Source organism: Nothobranchius furzeri, chromosome 16, assembly GCF_043380555.1.
Source record: "Nothobranchius furzeri strain GRZ-AD chromosome 16, NfurGRZ-RIMD1, whole genome shotgun sequence".
In the NCBI taxonomy this organism is placed as follows: domain Eukaryota; kingdom Metazoa; phylum Chordata; class Actinopteri; order Cyprinodontiformes; family Nothobranchiidae; genus Nothobranchius; species Nothobranchius furzeri.
Window position 1 is genome coordinate 1,787,744 of NC_091756.1, and position 19,989 is coordinate 1,807,732.

At 48.9% G+C, this 19,989-nt stretch overlaps 1 protein-coding gene across 4 annotated transcripts in view; it reads right to left on the reverse strand.

Annotated features, from left to right (window-relative positions):
* The window catches only part of LOC107374275 (V-type proton ATPase 116 kDa subunit a 1), a 66,258-nt gene that overhangs the window by 24,099 nt on the left and 22,170 nt on the right, over window positions 1-19,989 (reverse strand). For all 4 annotated transcript variants that reach the window (XM_054736401.2, XM_054736400.2, XM_070545339.1 and 1 more), the window contains exons 2-9: window positions 11,960-12,105; window positions 10,034-10,112; window positions 9,867-9,964; window positions 9,631-9,759; window positions 8,208-8,290; window positions 4,510-4,636; window positions 4,350-4,432; window positions 1,515-1,608 (exon numbers count right to left, since the gene is read on the reverse strand). In XM_054736401.2, the coding sequence (XP_054592376.2) occupies window positions 1,515-1,608; window positions 4,350-4,432; window positions 4,510-4,636; window positions 8,208-8,290; window positions 9,631-9,759; window positions 9,867-9,964; window positions 10,034-10,112; window positions 11,960-12,076 (810 nt within the window). In that variant the 5' untranslated portion in view covers window positions 12,077-12,105. The remainder of the gene's footprint in view (window positions 1-1,514; window positions 1,609-4,349; window positions 4,433-4,509; window positions 4,637-8,207; window positions 8,291-9,630; window positions 9,760-9,866; window positions 9,965-10,033; window positions 10,113-11,959; window positions 12,106-19,989) is intronic.

Consider the following 19,989-nt stretch of genomic DNA (forward strand, 5'->3'; position numbering starts at 1 on the left):
ACTTTTGGATTTGCAGGCAGCAGTAGCGGTGACGTTGGCACGTCCTCTCCTGTTAACACTGCAGGTAACTAATCAGCTAACGCTGTTTACCATGCTAGCGTCTTTAGCCTCCACACTAGCAGACTCCAGCAAGTCTGACCTGTGGTGAGATGTGTCCCTCTCTACTAAAGCTACAGCAACACCGAACAAGACGCCTCTGCCTTCCCAGGGTGCATAAGAAAGATGTTTCCCACTGAAACAGGTAGGACTGATTATTTATCATAAACAAACTGACAGGTATAAGTACTTTCTGTCCACCGGTTTAACTACTTCATGTTAAGGAATTGGATCGATACACAGAACTGAAAATGCCTTTGATATTGATCAAATCTTATCCCCGAGATATTTAAAGTACTCCACTTGAGACAGGACCTCATCCCTGACCCAGAGAAGGCATTCTAAATTTTTGCAACACCATGGTCTCAGCTGCTAACCGCTCCAGCAAAACTGGAGATCATGTTCTGATGAAGCCAAGAGGTCCACATCATCTGCAAAAAGCAGAGACCTGATCCTTAGGCCACCACGAAGGACCTCCTTAACACCTTCGCTGCCTCTGCAAATCTTGCCCATAAAAGTTATGAATTAAATCTGTGCAGCCCAGTGTGACAACTAGTGGGACTTTATTCTTTAAAGGGACTTTTGAATTTTTATGCTCGTGATCGCCCCCTCAGGCCAAAAGCGTAACGGCAGCTTCAATAGTAGACTCGTGCACGAGGCGCGCATGCTGTGACCCATCCTCCATGCTGTGTGTGTGTGTGTGTGTGTGTGTGTGTGTGTGTGTGTGTGTGTGGCCCGGAGGACAGAGGACAGGAGAACACGCAGCTAATTAATTCAATGATTTGGTTCTGTACCTTTCTCTTCAGCACAGCCGACAAAGGTTTATGATGGGTCAGTCCTCCTGCATGCTCAGATCATTCCCTTCCCTTGCTTGAAAAATTGTTCCAAAATGAAAGTTGAACCCACATCTTTTTATTTGTGAATTCAATGCCGTTCGGCGAGTCTCAAATAAAAATTTGGGCATCTTACTGTAAAAAAATATATCATTTATGTAAAAAAGAAACTCCAAATAACAAACTTTATTCACACCCGGAATCGAAACCAGGTCTCCTACATGAGAGTCAGCCATCTTACTAAGAGAGCTAAAGTGCCAGTGACGTTCTTGTATCTGTAACGTTTATATCCTTGATGACAGCGGAAACAACGTCAACCCAAAGAACGGTTCGGAGCGAAAATGGCTATTTTGTTGCTAATTTGCAGGAAAAATCTAGAAGAAAGTTCTGCCGCAGGTAGCTAAGCTCCGCCTCTTGTCCCATTTTTGGATTGTCTGGGTTAACGTTATCCTAACTATTTTTGGCTTTTATATGTCGATGAGAGATGTCAAGAGCATTGTTAATAATTAAACAGAGTAGTCATCCAGTAAACAAACCTGCTAATACGCCTTAGAAACCTTCTTCAATAGATCACTTAAAGCTCACCATTTGGAGGTCTTCAATGCGACTGTTGACTCCTGCCAGCATCTCTTTCCTTTCCTGTGGGGTTTCTGGGCACGGATAAAGAGAGGCACGAAACCTGCAGACAAACACTCGGTGTGAGAGGAAGACAGAAGGAAAGTTTTTTCTACTACACAATACAATGTACCACTGAGCAGCCTGATTCTCCAAGGGCAGGAACAACACAGCGGAAAAAGACAGCTAGATGAGAGCTCCGATAGGGCGCAACATGCCGGTGCACCTGAAGGCCCTTACACACTAGCGTCAGCTCCACTCCACCCGCACCGGATTGGGAGTTTTCTCATTTAGGTGTAGCCTTGTGCAACCAGATGTCTTTTCAGCCCTCTTCTCGAGGCGGTCAGCCTGGAGCCGAACATGGCTGACACGCCCACTGCCGACTGATTGGCTGGCTCAAAGCACGTGTACCAGGGAGCCTCCTATTGGAGGACATCACCGCCCAGAGACTGCCCATGTGCTCAATCACGTCAGCAGGCAGTGTGGAACGAACGTGGCTGGGGGGGCTGAGGCAGAGTGGAGCCGACGCTAGTGTGTAAGTGGCCTTATAGGATGACTTAGATGAAATTAGAATTGATTTTAAGGTTTTAGACTTTGTTTCTAAAGCTTTATCTGGGGAGGCGCCTGTTCATCTTCAGCCACTTGTAAACCGCCTGCTGTCTATGCGTTCGCTGAGGTCTGCTGTAGCGTGATGAAGGTTCTCTGATTTGTGCCAAAGGTCACATTTGCCCAGCTGGGTCAAGCTGGGTCAAACAGTACCTTGAATCCACAGGTTAAAGCCCAAAGAGCCACGATGTCTGCCAAGATCATAACACCAGTATCTGCTGCTCCGTCAGAAGAAGGACGCTTCAAGCCACGATGATAATAATTAAATAATAATTAATATTTCATTGATTTTATTACTGTTTAAATAATCATTACCACATGATCACTTGGCTCATTATAAAGGTATCTTAATTACATGAAATGGATTATTATGCTTTGGGTATTATAATGATAATTATTATAATGATTAAAGACGTGTTCAGCAAAGAAGACCTTCACCCTGTTCAGCCAACACAGAGTTCAGATAAACAATGACTGCATCACGTTTTTGACGCATGACCAAGCTTTCTTCCCGGGAGAGGGGGAGGGGTTCTGAGAGAGTTTGGTAAAAACAAACCGTCACAGATTCACGTCCAGTTCTGAACGAGACATCTTCCTGAGGAGCCAGGGACGGCCGCCCTGCTGACCTCTGCCAGCTGTTCTGTCACGCCGACAAGAACGGCTAAAGAACAAACGAACCGTAAACCAGCTAACGCAAGACTCTCCCAGAGACTTTTGATTTCCGAAGTTAAGTTAAAAGACGAAACGTGCATCTGCCAAACACTTCGTACAGCCGTGTACCCGGGACATCTCTGGACCGGACCGTCGGACACTTGCGTCTATTCTACCAGCCGAAGGGCCACCCATCCTCCTGACGTCCGGACCCACAAAGTGGTCCTGTTTTGGGTGAGGTAGAACACGACAGATGACGTTTGACGCTGTTTTCTCTAAAAATAACTCAGTTATCCGCAAAACATCATTTCATCCAGAACTCCTTCCATCCCCTCTGAAAGAAACCTTCTGAGAACTACCGTACATTCACGCGTCCAAAACTCATCATTCTGAATTTTAGCTCCATTCAAACGCGGGTTTGTGTTTAAACAACTAATATCAGAGCTGTTATTGATTTTCATCAAAACTGCCATTTATGATTGTCGTTTCAAATCTTTCAGTTTAAAATTGTTAGTAATAAAATTTCTTCATTTTTAAACTTGCCTCATTATTGAAGCGAAACACAGAAAAGGGTTGCATTTCCAGTTTATCGAATGAAAAGAATCTTCTGATTAATAAATAACCTTTTGCTATTAATTTAAGCATCTTAAATTAATTTTCACACCATTACGCTGCCGCCCAGCGTCTGCTGTCTATCACAGCACATAACATAGAATCGCCAGGTGGATGCTCGGCAGAGGTGTGACCGAGTCACTGCTGTGCAAGTCACAAGTCAGTCACAAGTCTTTCCAGTCAAGTCTCGAGGCAAGTCCAAGTCGAAGACAACCAAGTCCAAGTCGAGTCCAAAGTCAATGATGTGAAAGTCCAGGTCAAGAACAAGTCTGTTAACTCTGAATTTTCAAGTCATCTGTGCAAACTTCAATTTAACGACGATAATAAATAAATTCCAGACTAAAACTTCCTAAAGCTTCGTTTATTCGCTCGAACAGCAGAAAGTGCCGCTGCATTAGCGGGACAAGACCGAGGAATAATCTGTGGTTTTTGTCCACGTCGGGCCACTTTTGTGCTAAAATATCAAATATGCTCAAGTCATCGTCAAGGCAACAGATGCAGGTCGATTCAAGTCGCAAAATGGATGGATGGAGGTCAGAAATCATTAAAATTATGACTGGAGTCCAAGTCATGTGACTCGAGTCCAGACCTCTGCTTCTCGGTGGTTGGGCTCGGTTGTGGAACGCTCTGCCTTTGGCTGTTCGAACAGCGCCATCACTAGGACAAAGGCCATTTTTAATTCCTGGGCTTTTAATTAGGCAGGTTTGTTGTGAAGACCCCTAAAGAAAACAATATCTCATAAGAAGTGCGGTACGCAGGACATTACAACTTATTTTTGTCTTCTTTTACATCGGCTAGAGAGCATCGTATTCTTCCGTTTATCCAGGGTTTCTCCTTCCTGAATCCCGGTACCCACAATCACGGCCGGGGTTAAGTTATGGCCTCGAACAACACCCTTTAACCAGGAACTAAGGACGGTCATCGTGTGACACCAACCCCTCACAGATCTTCTTCACCCTGTTTTTTAGTTGGTCACCCTGGAAGAAGATGATGAACACCGACTTGTGAACTTGGTCCCCCTGTTGGACATAAATAGCATCATTACAACACATCCTTCATTCTTTCAGCTACTGCTCCACCGAGGTTAATGGCTGACCGTTGTGGGGTCCTCCAGAGGGTCTTCAATCTCTGCCTTCCGCAGGAACACATTACCACGACACACCCTCCACAGCATCCGCTCAAAGGTAGGAATTCTTTCTCTGCTGATCACTCCGGCCACAAACCTGCAAGGAGGACAACAATAAGCCCAGTGAGCTTTCTAGTTGGCCCGTATTTGTATAGCGTCTTCTAGGGTGCTACAACCCCCCAAGGTACTTTACAACACAATTATTCATTCACCCATTCACATGCTGATGAGCTACATCAGCCTTCAGAGAGTACAGACGCTTTTTTCTCAGCTCCCTTATCGGCTTCCCCAAGGCTCTTGTCCTGTCTGCCTACAGAGCACTTCTCTGCATTTCTCCTGAAACCACTACTCTTTTTTGGAAATATGGACTTAATTAATTGGTCATTCAACGTGATTGACAAAATTTTCTCTACGATGAGAACGGAGAAGGGGGCTCCCACCTGTCCCGAGGGGACATTCGCATCGGGATATGCACTCGATTCTTGGGAGGTCTGGCGAATCGTGTGCCTCTCTCAGCTGTCCATCGAGGACGTGGAAGATTTGTGGATATTCGGCCTGATGATCACTGGATTTCTTCTGATTGGAGTGGGAGGATATCTGGTTTTCTGGAAATTTGGGAAGACGGGAGCGATTGGAGTGCGACCCGTACCCACGGAATGTGCCGCTCGTGCGGTGACCTCACAGACTGGGACGTTACTCGAGGTGAACCGTAAGCTGGACAATGTCCTTGCGGCGTTGCCTGTGTTAGTGCGCAAGATGGATTTGATCTCGGAGAGGGTCGCCGGACGATGCGGGGATGTGGAATGTAAAATTGGCTTCACTGGTGGACATGAATGACCACTTAGAGACTACAAGACGGAGGGGAAGATTATCTCTGTCTACCCTAAACAAAGTCATGTTTATCCTTATCCGACGCCATAGCAGCCTCTCAAGGCTGCCTCAACACACCCCCACAAAAGGAGGAATGCCGACAGATGCTGTGTCCCGACCTTCACCCTCTCCCTTCAGGCTATATCTGCAGGGACCTCAATGTGCTCTCTGTTCCTTATCTCTCCCTCCCACCTGTTGTTCTGCAGCTGGTCGATGCGCCGCAGTGGCAGCTCCCATTGGAGGCTTCAGGATCCCGCCCACCCCCACCTCCCCATTGGACTCTGATGTTGTACACGTGCTGTCTGTGCTTCCATGTCGGGTGTTTTTTTGCATTGGAGTGCTACACCCTGCTGGTGTAACCCTGTTAATGCCTTTTTTTTACCTCCCTGAACTTTCCTCATGTAACACCCTTTTCATCTAACTATTAAGGTAGCGCGACTCATGTTGCGAATGACCGCAGTCACCAATTCTTGTTATGTGTCTTACCCACGTATGTCTGATCTTTGAATTGTGTGTGCTGAAACTGAATTTCATTTCTCTGTATGTCCCGCACATGTGGAGAATATGACAATAAATCTCTCTTGACTCTTGACTCTTGACTCTTGACTACATCGTAGCCACAGCTGCCCTGGGGTGCACTGACAGAGACCGCTAAGCCTAACCGGTCCCTCCGACCACCGCCAGCAGGTGGGTGGGGGGGTAACCCTGCCGCACACCGGAAGCGTCAGCGGCGCCGAACGGCGCTGCTCCAAAGGGAATTCATTATGGAGTGTTTTCAAACCAGCCGCTCCGCTGAAGATTGAATCGGGTTCTATTTGTTCTGTTAACACAGGGCTAGACAGGAAATCACACACGGTTTCAGTAATTTTCAAAATAAAAGTATTGCAGCGATGCAGTTCCATATACGTGAAGCTTAGGTGTGACCCGGCGGTTCCTTTACTGCCAGCATCGCTCCAGAAGTGCAGCGGTGTGTTTTCGTGGCTTTAATCCTGGCGGTGGAGCGGAACAACATCACATGTGACATCAAACAGCGATAACAGCGTGGTTTCCTTCTTTTGGCTTGATGGCGGTTTGCACGAACAAACCGTAACCTTTGATGTCCCGAGGGATTTAGTGATCTAGCCAGTCGAGCGAGGAGCACGGCGAAGAGGACGTTTTGCAGCTCTGCCTTCGCTGTCCGGTTTAAAAGACCAAGCTGCAGATATCTTAGCTTTCCTGAGGAGACACGTTAGCTCTGCGTTAGCCTGCTAGCTAACAGCTGCACCTTGATGTCTGAATTCGTGGCTGCCGTAAGTTGGGTGACGTGACTTTGTTGTTTTAATACAAGAAACAAATGTTACTGATGTAGAGGAACTAACTGAAATTAAAGCTAAGCCATTGTTCTATCTCTGGATGCATTTAAAAAGTCATATTTGTTGTTTTAAACGGTTACATCCAATCCAATCCTATTAAAATCGTGTGATCTGGCCTGATTTCCGATCCCGTGATCAGACCGGAGCATCCCTACCAAGCACACACCAGCAGGGGTTAGGGTTACTGTTTGCTGGACAACCCTCTCCTCTCCCTAAGCTACAGCTGGTTAGGGAGGCACATGTGGGGGTGGCCGGCCCCGTGTGGGGATCTGGGCGGGGCCTTGGGGGTCGGGTCCTGACATGTATGCTGCCGTAAGAAGGCGGAACATGTGGCAGCGCCTGGCCCGGGCTCAGGTAGACCTTGGCTCCTCTTATGTTCCATCATGGGGGAGGGGGATGTCCAGGCGGGGGAGGACCCAACCTTACCTGGATGTCCTACGTCTTATTGTCATGATTCACGAGCCGAGGTGAGTGCTCTTCCTCAATAAACCACCTTTGAGGTTCTTTTCCACAGGTGAGGAGCGGAGGGGACGCCAGCTGAGCTGGATTCGCAGTCAGAGGCTCTGGTATAAAGGGAGGATGGAGACACCACTCGACGCCGGATGATTGCTACAGTTTTGGTTGGCCCCTGCCACTCGTATTCGCCTGTTTGCTCGCTTGTGTATTTGTGATTTGATTATTCGGATCTCTGACCTTGGATTGTTTTTGGATTATGACTTTGGACTCGCCTCTGAACCCCTGTCTGCTTTGCCCTGTTTAGGAACCCACTTACTGCGTCCACTACCTTCGCCGCTAGAACCCCGGATCTTCAGGACTACGTCCCATCCTCCTCCACGGCTCCTGCCCTTCCCCCCTCCGCTTCCTCACCCACCTCACTCAACTGGACCCCCATCCTTACTCACCTCGGCTCACCACCTTCCCCGCTGTTGACGGAACTTGAACTCTGGACTAACGCCTTACGGCACCCTACTCACTGGACTAACTAGAAGCACATCAGAGCCGTTCTCCAAGGCTTTTGGAGAACAGACTGTATGTAAAGGCTGAGAAAAACATTCACGCCCCTCAGAGTTGTCATGAGTGTAAACTAGATCATTTAAACCAAAAACATGTTCTGGTACCAGGCTGTAAACATGTTTATTTCTGCTGTGAAATTGGTATTTTTAACATGGGAGTCAATGAGGATTTGCTCGCTTCTGACACCAGCCCCTAGTGGATGAGGGTGGAACTGCAATTTTTGGTTCTTCCGGGTTGGGACCAATTTTTGAGCCGCACTGTGGGGGGCTGGTTAAAATATTACACCCTCCAACCGTTTCTTTTTATTAGAGAAAGTCATTTAATAATTATGGTTTCACGTCTGGTGACATCCATGTTCTCCTGCTCCCTCCTACAGCTGGATAACGTTCTGCTGACCTGGAAGAGGAAAGGCTGGATGAGCTGATACTTTACCCAAGCCTCAGTGGCGCCCCACGACCTCCCTCACTTCCCTCCATCAGAGCGGAGGACTCCTCCAGCAGGTTGGGGTCTTCCATCTGCCAAAGACACCTTTGTTAGGGATAGTAGGTCTTTACTGATGATTGTGCAAACAGCCAGTAGTGAGCGTCTTGCAACCAGTTGATCGTTGACGGATCTAACAGGGTTTTCATCTCAATCAGATCGTTTCCTCTCCCGTTCCTTCCTTAAGCAGAGTTGATGAATGACACAATATGTTTCACAAGCTTGCTTTTACTTGACCTCTTGGGAGTTGGCCTGGGGTGAAAGTCCAACTGAACACAAGCTGTAGTTAAAGCCGTGTGCCTGCTGCCTTAGAGATTTATGAACAACTCAGTGTCAAACTTTGCATTTCAGACTGAATTTGACCGTCACTGTTGGACCACTTCATTAGCGCTGGTCCACCTTTTAGCTACATGAACAATCTCTCCTCTCCGGCTGACCTGGTTGTCAAAGCAAACCGATGTTTCAGGTCGTTGGTCAGCATGAAGGCCGCTTCAGGCTCATCTTCCTACACATCTCTACGTAGAAGTTCATACATCTCACATTTATAGCATTAACCTGACAGCTTTTCTTGGGTTTAAACATGGCTGGAGCTGAAACCAGGCCAGGCTAACGCTAACCAACAAGCAGCAACACTTATGAAGAAACAGTTTTAATCTTGAGGTGTTTTCCAGAAGCTTGGGTACGCTAGGTATCAGACACGGTTGGGCTGATGACATTTAGGGTTACACCACGACACTGTTGAGCTAAACGATTAACGCCAGCATGCTTTAGCAGCACAACAGTAACTAGCTGCATTAATGCTTTACATGGTATTTATCCTGGGCTCCGCTGGAACCGTGGATGCTCCGTATGCAGCTGAGGAAGCTAAAAGCTAGCAGCAGAGCGAACTGTCTGCAGAAATGGATTGTAGCAGTGCAGCTTTGGAGTGAAGGTCACGGCAGCAGGTCATCTGGGTACCCTAACCTGTAGGGCTTGTGTCTGAGGGCTATCGTTTATGGGGACCACTTCAGCCAAACGGAGCTTTTGGGAGACATGCAGCCGACCTTACTCCAAACTACAGAAGCCCAGGAGTGGAACAACAATCCCGATTTCCCAAACCTAAATGTCACGTTTGAATGACTCCATAAAACGGACGTGTCGCCCGCCCTTCTCTACACTGTCCCAGCGGAGTGGCAGGGTGGGTAACGGCTACGGTGAAACCCATCTGCAGCTCAGCTGGTTCATTTCTGTGATTCAGAAAGCGCCGAACATGTGACGACTCTGGGAAGGAGCCCGAACCCTCGGAGACCAAATTCAGACATAATTCCATAAGTTGCCCACCTTAATGGGGGGAGGGTCAGGACCCAACAGTTCTTGAAGGCTGGGCGTGACTGACCTCGTCAAAGAACTGCTGTGTTCGATGCAGAATGTGTTTCAGCTCAGTCAGCTCCAGGAAGTTCTTCTTCAGAGCCTCTTGGTTGGTGTTGATTTCCTTTAGTTCATTCTCCAACTTCTCGAAGGTGGCCTGCCAAGAACGATGACAACTGGAAGTCAGCTGTGAGTACTACAACTGAAAACATGGAAGAGTCTGCACAGGACAAGGAAGGGCTGCAACAGCAGGTCACTGATTACCTCCAGGTCGATCATGTCCCTTGGAAAAGGAACCTCCGGATTCTCTCCAGTGTCCACCATCGGGATGTTAGCCTTTTTGATCTCTTTCTCAACAAACCCTGATCAGAGAAAATTCAATAGTTGATATTTTATAGGCGTAAAAGTTGTTCAACCGGTTTCATACTTACTCAGTTTCCTGTCCATCTCCTCACACCTCCTCACTTCATTCACAAACTTCCGCTGAAATACGTTCACATCTGGATTCAACTGTGCCAAAACAAGAGCACAACACCTCCTTAGGAATTCCCCATTAAAAGGGACCACTCATGGTGAATAAGTACTAACACCAGGAAAAGTACTAACTTATTTTACTTGGTTTTATTTATTGTTCATTTTATGGCTTTACTTGCCAAAACCCAGTAAGAATAATAATAATGATGACTCTGGGGCTGAGGCCACTGAGGTGGTCAAAACAACCCCGGTGGGAACCAGTCCACACGTTTGTGGATTTGGGGAAGGCGTTGGACCGCGTCTCTCGGGGGGCCCTGTGGGGGGTCCTCTGGGAGTATGGGGAACCATGCTCTCTTATACGGGCTGTTAGGTCCCTGTATGACCGCTGTCACCGGCAGTGAGTCGGGCTCATTTCCACAGACTCCACCGAGGCTGCCCTGTGTCACCGATTCTGTTCATAACTGTTATGGACAGGATTTCTAGGAGCAGCCAAGGTGTTAAGGGATCTGTTTTGGTGGTCCGAGGATCAGGTCTCTGCTCTTGGCAGATGATGTGGTCCTGTTGGCTTCATCAGAACGTGATCTCCGGCTCTCACTGGAGCGGTTCACAGGGCTTCGATAATGGGTTGAACGGTGTTTGGAAAACGTTCTTCCCGTCTGGATCGAGCCTTCCTCACGCCGGCTCACAGCTTCACACTAAGCCTTTCGATGGTTCCTCAGTCTGAGTTGGATTAGGGACATGAACACCATACCATCTTTACTTGTAAAGCACACCTGCAGGACCAAAGTGCTCCAGAATAAAAGCACAGAACCGAGAATAAGTACAACGGCCAAAGGGTTCACCTAAATCATGGTGAAAACAAAACAAAACGCAGTTTAAATAACAATAATAAAGGCTGTCTGATGTTGAAAGGAAGCTCATTCCACAGTCCCCGAGCGGGATATTCAGTTCTGGTGTCGGCACGTTTTAGTTGTAACCCTGCTTCAACACTCCTGACTTCAATCAGCAGGTGATCAACCGGCTTCTGCAAAGCCTGATGATCTGCTGCAGGTGATTCAACCACTGATTCCAGTGTGTTGGAGCAGAGAAACCACTAAAACGTGCTGATAGCAGCCCTCCAGGCCTGGAACTGAACAGGCCTGATCCAGGAGCTGCTGCAGCTGAAGCACCATCTCCTCTAAGCTCACGCGTTGTCTGTCAGGAGCAGCTGATCTGCTGACCTGAGGGAGCAGGAGGAGATGCATGGCTGCAGTAGCTCACGCAGGTGAGGTGGGGCAAGGCCATGAACACATTTAAAAGCAATCAAACATCTTTAGACTAACTCAGGCAGCCATTGTAAAGAGGCCAGAGCAGAGGAGGTGTGCTCAACCGGCCTGGTTCCTGTCAGGTGAGCGGCAGCTCCGCAGGTACATGGAAGGTTGCAGGTTCCATCCCAGCTCTCAGCAGAGAACTCTGCCATTGTGTCCTTGGGTACTTAACCCTCCTGGTGCCTGTGTCAGTGCGCCCCAGGGCAGCTGTAGCTACGTTGTAGCTCACCACCATCAGCGTGTGTGTGTGTGTGTGAATGATACACTCTAGTGTAAAGAGCTTTGGAGTCCTCTGACCCTGACAGGCACTAACTACACAAGTGCGGGTCATTTGTCATTAATTTCCATCTGGCATTAATGAAGTATTTTTGAATTGAATTGAATTGAATTATTCCTGAGTTGTTCAGCCGAGTCGTACCGAAGGCTCGGGCTAGTGGACTGACCCTGACCCTGACACCTTCAGACCTTTACAGCCAAACCATAAGAAGGTCATTTAGTAACACATTTCCTTTTCAAATGCCCTGCGTTTAAAGTCCAACAGAATCTAATTAGCTGAAAGACGGCGTTCAAACTCACGTCTCTAAACTGGACCATTCCCAGTTCCCCCAGTTCGCTGACACAGCAATAGGCTGCCTCGGACTGGAGAAAGAGCTGAGCCAAAGTCATCTCTTCACTTCTGAACAGTTCCCCCATGATGACCTCCGCAGCAGGTGGCCCGACGTCTGACAGACAGAAGAGAGGCTTCAGTTAGCAGGTGGGATCAGGAGGAATGGAGCACAGGTGCTTTTAGGGGAGGCACAACAAGGAGGCACTAAGGCGAGGCAGCTTTACTCAAGCAGCACGTTTCACACGCTGAAGCCATTCATTCCAGGAGCAAGACCACCTTTCAAATCAACAACCACATAAAGCAGCAGATCAGGACATCCACATTCAAATGCACAGATTAGATTAGATGAGAGAAACAAAATAAAAAGTTAAATTAAGACTAAAACAACTGCTACACTTTATTTTAAAATAAAAACACTCAGTTTTGCTTTGCTGGAAAAAACAACAACATGTTTTACATCAAGATATTTATCCTCATCCACTGACCCTGGGAGGTAGAGCTGGGACAATAAGATGTCCGTCAGATCAGATCTGGATACACACCACCACACATACAAGTCACCGCTCATCAACCTTTGGTGTTCGGGGACTTCTAAATGTCCAACCGGGAGGAGACCTAAAGGTAGACCCAGGACACGCTGGAGGGACGATGTCTCTCACCTGGCCAGGGAACGCCTCGGGATTCCCCCGGAGGAGCTGGCCCAAGTGGCTGGGAGAGGGAAGTCTGGGCCTCTCGACTCAGGCTGCTGCCCCCGGGACCCGACTCCAGATGAGCGGATGAAAATGGATGGATGGATGGATGGATGGATGGATTCTGCTGTGTTGGCTAATAGGTGCTAGCTTGAATGCTAACATAGCACTGAAGGAGAGCTGAACGAGAGAGGACGCTAGCATTTGTGTATTTGAGTGAAGGGATGGTGTAAGCCAGGGCTCGGCCACCCGCGGCTCTCTCTGCTTGTAAAATAATGAATGATTATTTCATTAAAAGTGATTTTATTTTACTGCATTACATTTTTATCTGTATGCTAATGGGGGAGCAGTGAGCTGTCCCATTTAGTCGTCACACACACACACAGGTGTGTGTGAAATTTATTCTCTGCATTTGACCCGTCCCCTGGGGGAGCGGTGAGCAGCAGACACGCCGCGCTCGGGAACCATTTGGTGGTTTAACCCCCCAATCCAACCCCGTAATGCTGAGTGTCAAGCAGGGAGGCATTGGGTCCCATTTTTTCAAAGTCTTTGGTCTGACCCGACCAGGAATCGAACCCTGATCTCCCAGTCTCAGGGCGGACACTCTACCACTAGGCCACTGAACCTGGTAACCAGGTTCCAGGAACCAGGTAAACCTGAACAGGTCCAGGTCCTGACAGGTCACCTGCTTGTGTGTAACCAGATGTCTCTATAGGAGCTTTCTGAGCTGAAGAGGATGTGAGGTTCTGGACTTCTCCTCAGACGGGCTCACGGAGGCGTCGCCACGCTGGAGGCAGGAACAAGCGCTGTTCAGCCAAAGTTTCATCATCAGGAACATTTTCTAAGGGACACGTCCCTCTGAGAGACCGGGTTTGGACAACACTCGCTTCAGTAGGAGGAAGCTTCCTGCATGGTTCTGGTTCTGCGACGCGCTCCAAGCCCCTCCCCACGTCTTCAGCTCGCTGTCCACCTCATGTACGCGCTGACAGCGAGCTGCGCGGAGCTCAGATGTTCTGATGGGAATCTGTTCTTGAGTGACGAAGCTACCTCTGCGATGTGCGTAACCATTAAAATGTCAGTGCATCTTTCTGTTCCTTCTCCGTCGAAATAAACGGTCAAATCCAGGAAATATCCGCTCAGCGTGGACCCGTTATTTAACCGTTCGCCTTCTTGTGAAGACTGTTGCAAAGAGAAACATTAAACTTGTTTAAAGAGCCAATGGCAGGTAGATTTTTTTTCTAATTCATATAAAATGCTATTTGAAATGCTTATTGTGGATATTTGGTTTTAAAACAGCAGTTTTCTAATAAAGTGGCCTTTCTCAGCAGAGCTCCTAAAAAGGCTCGTTTCTCTGTGAACTCTGACGTAACCACAGGGAGTCGGAAGCTCGGTGCCTCAGCTCGGTGTGGAGAGTGGCTAGTTTAGGGTAGAGAGGTCATGTGACCCAGTCAGTGTGTGTTTACTAGTGATGGGTTGTGTTCATGTTGGTAAACTAGAGTGTGTGAAGGCGGTACCGACTCCAGCCTGTCTGGACATCGAGTCCCCGGGTTTCCAGATCACAGGAACAGCGCCTCTACCTCCGTGTCTGAGGGCGTTTCTGCAGCTGAAAAGACGGACCTCTGTAGACCACATCGGTCAGTACCGGGTCAGGGAGGTCCGCGCTGGGCTCGGGACACCCGAGGCGGGGTTTAAAAAATTAAATGCATATTTCTGGAGCTCAGATCACCATCAGAACCAGGTCAGAACCGACCACCAGAAGAGACGCGCGGCCCAGCAGGCCAGCTGGTTCCAGGTCGGAACCGGATCAGAACCGCCGCCCGGACAACCAGGAGAGGATCATGTGCAGCTTTTCAGAATACCAACGGGACTGGCTTGCTGGTGTTTGGGTCAGGTCCAGCTCACAGAAGCCCGCATGAGCTCCAGTACCGGAAGCTCTCCCTCTCTCCAAGCTAAACTAGGTTAGGTGGACGGATCTTAACGAGTATGAGACAGCTCATTAGTATTAATATGATATTAACTGGCCCATGCCATTTTAATTGTCTGGTACACGATAGTAATCTGTACTATATTGTGATGCTAGCACACGAGTTTAAGCTAACATGGTGTGGTCTGCGTAGACCGATGGTTTCCCCCTCTGGTCTGTCTCTGCTCTCTGGGGCGTGCAGCAACCTCATACCTTTATGGTTTTGGTCCATCGTGAGTAGAATTGTAAACATTGATAGGTTCCTCTGGGTCAGAGCCGCATCAGAATCCATGTTTTTCTCTGGATAAAACTAACAGGACTCCCTCAGCTGGCATTACTTGGTTTGGCAAAAAAAAAAACTTTCTCACAACAATGACTAAAAGCCTAAATAATTCATGTATGTGCAAAAAACCATTTAAACGAGTTTCTATTACGTTTCTCTAAACATTGGTTCATGGGAGTCTCTCACCTGCAATATGCTCTTTAACACCAGAGCCACGAGCACTGCGCCGTTATCTAAGCCACTGTAAATGAGGGCAAAACTAGCTGATCGGATCCTTTATAACATGGTTTCATGTAAAGTTTAGTTCCGTACAAAGTTTATTTACAACAACACATTCTACAGGTCACCACGTTCTACAGGGCACCACGTTCTACAGGTCACCACGTTCAACAGGTCACCACGTTCTACAGGTCACCACTTTCTACAGGGGCATCACATTCTACAGGGCACCACGTTCTACAGGTCACCACGTTCTACAGGTCACCACGTTCTACAGGTCACCACTTTCTACAGGGCACCACATTCTACAGGTCACCACGTTCTACAGGGCACCACATTCTACAGGTCACCACGTTCTACAGGTCACCACTTTCTACAGGGGCATCACATTCTACAGGGCACCACGTTCTACAGGTCACCACGTTCTACAGGTCACCACGTTCTACAGGTCACCACTTTCTACAGGGCACCACATTCTACAGGTCACCACGTTCTACAGGTCACCACTTTCTACAGGTCACCACGTTCTACAGGGGCACCACGTTCTACAGGGCACCACATTCTACAGGTCACCACGTTCTACAGGGCACCACGTTCTACAGGGCACCACATTCTACAGGTCACCACGTTCTACAGGGCACCACATTCTAGAGGTCACCACGTTCTACAGGGCACCACATTCTACAGGTCACCACGTTCTACAGGGCACCACGTTCTACAGGGGCACCACGTTCTACAGGGCACCACATTCTACAGGTCACCACGTTCTACAGGGCACCACGTTCTACAGGGCACCACATTCTACAGGTCACCACGTTCTACAGGGCACCACATTCTACAGGTCACCACGTTCTACAGGGCACCACATTCTACAGGTCACCACGTTCTACAGGGCACCACGTTCTACAGGGCACCACGTTCTACAGGTCACCACTTTCTACAGGGGCATCACATTCTACAGGGCACCACGTTCTACAGGGTACCACATTCTACAGGTCACCACTTTCTACAGGGCACCACATTCTACAGGTCACCACTTTCTACAGGTCACCACTTTGTACAGGGCACCACGTTCTACAGGTCACCACTTTCTACAGGGTACCACATTCTACAGGTCACCACTTTGTACAGGGCACCACGTTGTACAGGTCACCACTTTCTACAGGGTACCAGATTCTACAGGGTACCACATTCAACAGGTCACCACTTTCTACAGGGCACCACATTCTACAGGGCATCACATTATACAGGTCACCACTTTGTACAGGGCACCACATTCAACAGGTCACCACTTTCTACAGGGCACCACGTTCTACAGGGCATCACATTATACAGGTCACCACTTTGTACAGGGCACCACGTTCTACAGGTCACCACTTTCTACAGGGTACCACATTCTACAGGTCACCACTTTCTACAGGGCACCACGTTCTACAGGTCACCACTTTCTACAGGGTACCACATTCTACAGGTCACCACTTTCTACAGGGTACCACATTCTACAGGGTACCACATTCAACAGGTCACCACGTTCTACAGGTCACCATGTTCTATAGGGCACCACGTTCTACAGGGGCACCACATTCTACAGGGGCACCACATTCTACAGGGCATCACTTTCTACAGGTCACCACGTTCTACAGGTCACCACGTTCTACAGGTCACCACTTTCTACAGGGCACCACGTTCTACAGGGCACCACATTCTACAGGGCACCACATTCTACAGGTCACCACATTCTACAGGGCACCACTTTCTACAGGGGCATCACATTCTACAGGGTACCACATTCTACAGGGCACCACATTCTACAGGGTACCACATTCTACAGGGCACAACATTCTACAGGGCACCACATTCTACAGGGCACCACATTCTACAGGGCATCACATTCTACAGGTCACCACATTCTACAGGGCACCACTTTCTACAGGGGCATCACATTCTACAGGGTACCACATTCTACAGGGCACCACATTCTACAGGGCACAACATTCTACAGGGCACCACATTCTACAGGTCACCACGTTCTACAGGGCACCACATTCTACAGGTCACCACGTTCTACAGGGCACCACGTTCTACAGGTCACCACGTTCTACAGGGCACCACATTCTACAGGTCACCACGTTCTACAGGGCACCACATTCTACAGGTCACCACGTTCTACAGGGCACCACATTCTACAGGTCACCACGTTCTACAGGGCACCACGTTCTACAGGGGCACCACGTTCAACAGGGCACCACGTTCTACAGGGCACCACGTTCTACAGGTCACCACTTTCTACAGGGGCATCACATTCTACAGGGCACCACGTTCTACAGGGTACCACATTCTACAGGTCACCACTTTCTACAGGGCACCACATTCTACAGGTCACCACTTTCTACAGGTCACCACTTTGTACAGGGCACCACGTTCTACAGGTCACCACTTTCTACAGGGTACCACATTCTACAGGTCACCACTTTGTACAGGGCACCACGTTCTACAGGTCACCACTTTCTACAGGGTACCACATTCTACAGGGTACCACATTCAACAGGTCACCACTTTCTACAGGGCACCACATTCTACAGGGCACCACATTCTACAGGGCATCACATTCTACAGGGCACCACGTTCTACAGGGCACCACGTTCTACAGGGGCACCACATTCTACAGGGCACCACATTCTACAGGTCACCACGTTCTACAGGGCACCACATTCTACAGGTCACCACGTTCTACAGGGCACCACGTTCTACAGGTCACCACGTTCTACAGGGCACCACATTCTACAGGTCACCACGTTCTACAGGGCACCACATTCTACAGGTCACCACGTTCTACAGGGCACCACATTCTACAGGTCACCACGTTCTACAGGGCACCACGTTCTACAGGGGCACCACGTTCTACAGGGCACCACGTTCTACAGGGCACCACGTTCTACAGGTCACCACTTTCTACAGGGGCATCACATTCTACAGGGCACCACGTTCTACAGGGTACCACATTCTACAGGTCACCACTTTCTACAGGGCACCACATTCTACAGGTCACCACTTTCTACAGGTCACCACTTTGTACAGGGCACCACGTTCTACAGGTCACCACTTTCTACAGGGTACCACATTCTACAGGTCACCACTTTGTACAGGGCACCACGTTCTACAGGTCACCACTTTCTACAGGGTACCACATTCTACAGGGTACCACATTCAACAGGTCACCACTTTCTACAGGGCACCACATTCTACAGGGCATCACATTATACAGGTCACCACTTTGTACAGGGCACCACATTCAACAGGTCACCACTTTCTACAGGGCACCACGTTCTACAGGGCATCACATTATACAGGTCACCACTTTGTACAGGGCACCACGTTCTACAGGTCACCACTTTCTACAGGGTACCACATTCTACAGGTCACCACTTTCTACAGGGCACCACGTTCTACAGGTCACCACTTTCTACAGGGTACCACATTCTACAGGTCACCACTTTCTACAGGGTACCACATTCTACAGGGTACCACATTCAACAGGTCACCACGTTCTACAGGTCACCATGTTCTATAGGGCACCACGTTCTACAGGGGCACCACATTCTACAGGGGCACCACATTCTACAGGGCATCACTTTCTACAGGTCACCACGTTCTACAGACCACCACGTTCTACAGGTCACCACTTTCTACAGGGCACCACGTTCTACAGGGCACCACATTCTACAGGGCACCACATTCTACAGGTCACCACATTCTACAGGGCACCACTTTCTACAGGGGCATACATTCTACAGGGTACCACATTCTACAGGGCACCACATTCTACAGGGCACCACATTCTACAGGGCACCACATTCTACAGGGCACCACATTCTACAGGGCATCACATTCTACAGGGCACCACGTTCTACAGGGCACCACATTCTACAGGGCACCACATTCTACAGGGCACCACATTCTACAGGGCACCACTTTCTACAGGGGCATCACATTCTACAGGGTACCACATTCTACAGGGCACCACGTTCTACAGGTCACCACGTTCTACAGGTCACCACTTTCTACAGGGGCATCACATTCTACAGGGCACCACGTTCTACAGTTCACCACTTTCTACAGGGGCATCACGTTCTACAGGTCACCACTTTCTACAGGGGCATCACATTCTACAGGGTACCACATTCTACAGGGCACCACGTTCTACAGGTCACCACGTTCTACAGGTCATCACTTTCTACAGGGGCATCACATTCTACAGGGCACCACGTTCTACAGGGGCATCACATTCTACAGGGGCATCACATTCTACAGTGTACCACAATCTACAGGGCACCACGTTCTACAGGTCACCACGTTCTACAGGTCACCACTTTCTACAGGGGCATCACATTCTACAGGGCACCACGTTCTACAGGGCACCACGTTCTACAGGTCACCACTTTCTACAGGGGCATCACATTCTACAGGGTACCACATTCTACAGGGCACCACGTTCTACAGGTCACCACGTTCTACAGGTCATCACTTTCTACAGGGGCATCACATTCTACAGGGCACCACGTTCTACAGGGGCATCACATTCTACAGTGTACCACATTCTACAGGGCACCACGTTCTACAGGTCACCACTTTCTACAGGGGCATCACATTCTACAGGGCACCACGTTCTACAGGGCACCACTTTCTACAGGGGCATCACATTCTACAGGGGCATCACATTCTACAGGGTACCACATTCTACAGGGCACCACGTTCTACAGGTGCGCCACGTTCTACAGGTCACCACTTTCTACAGGGGCATCACATTCTACAGGGCACCACGTTCTACAGGTCACCACTTTCTAC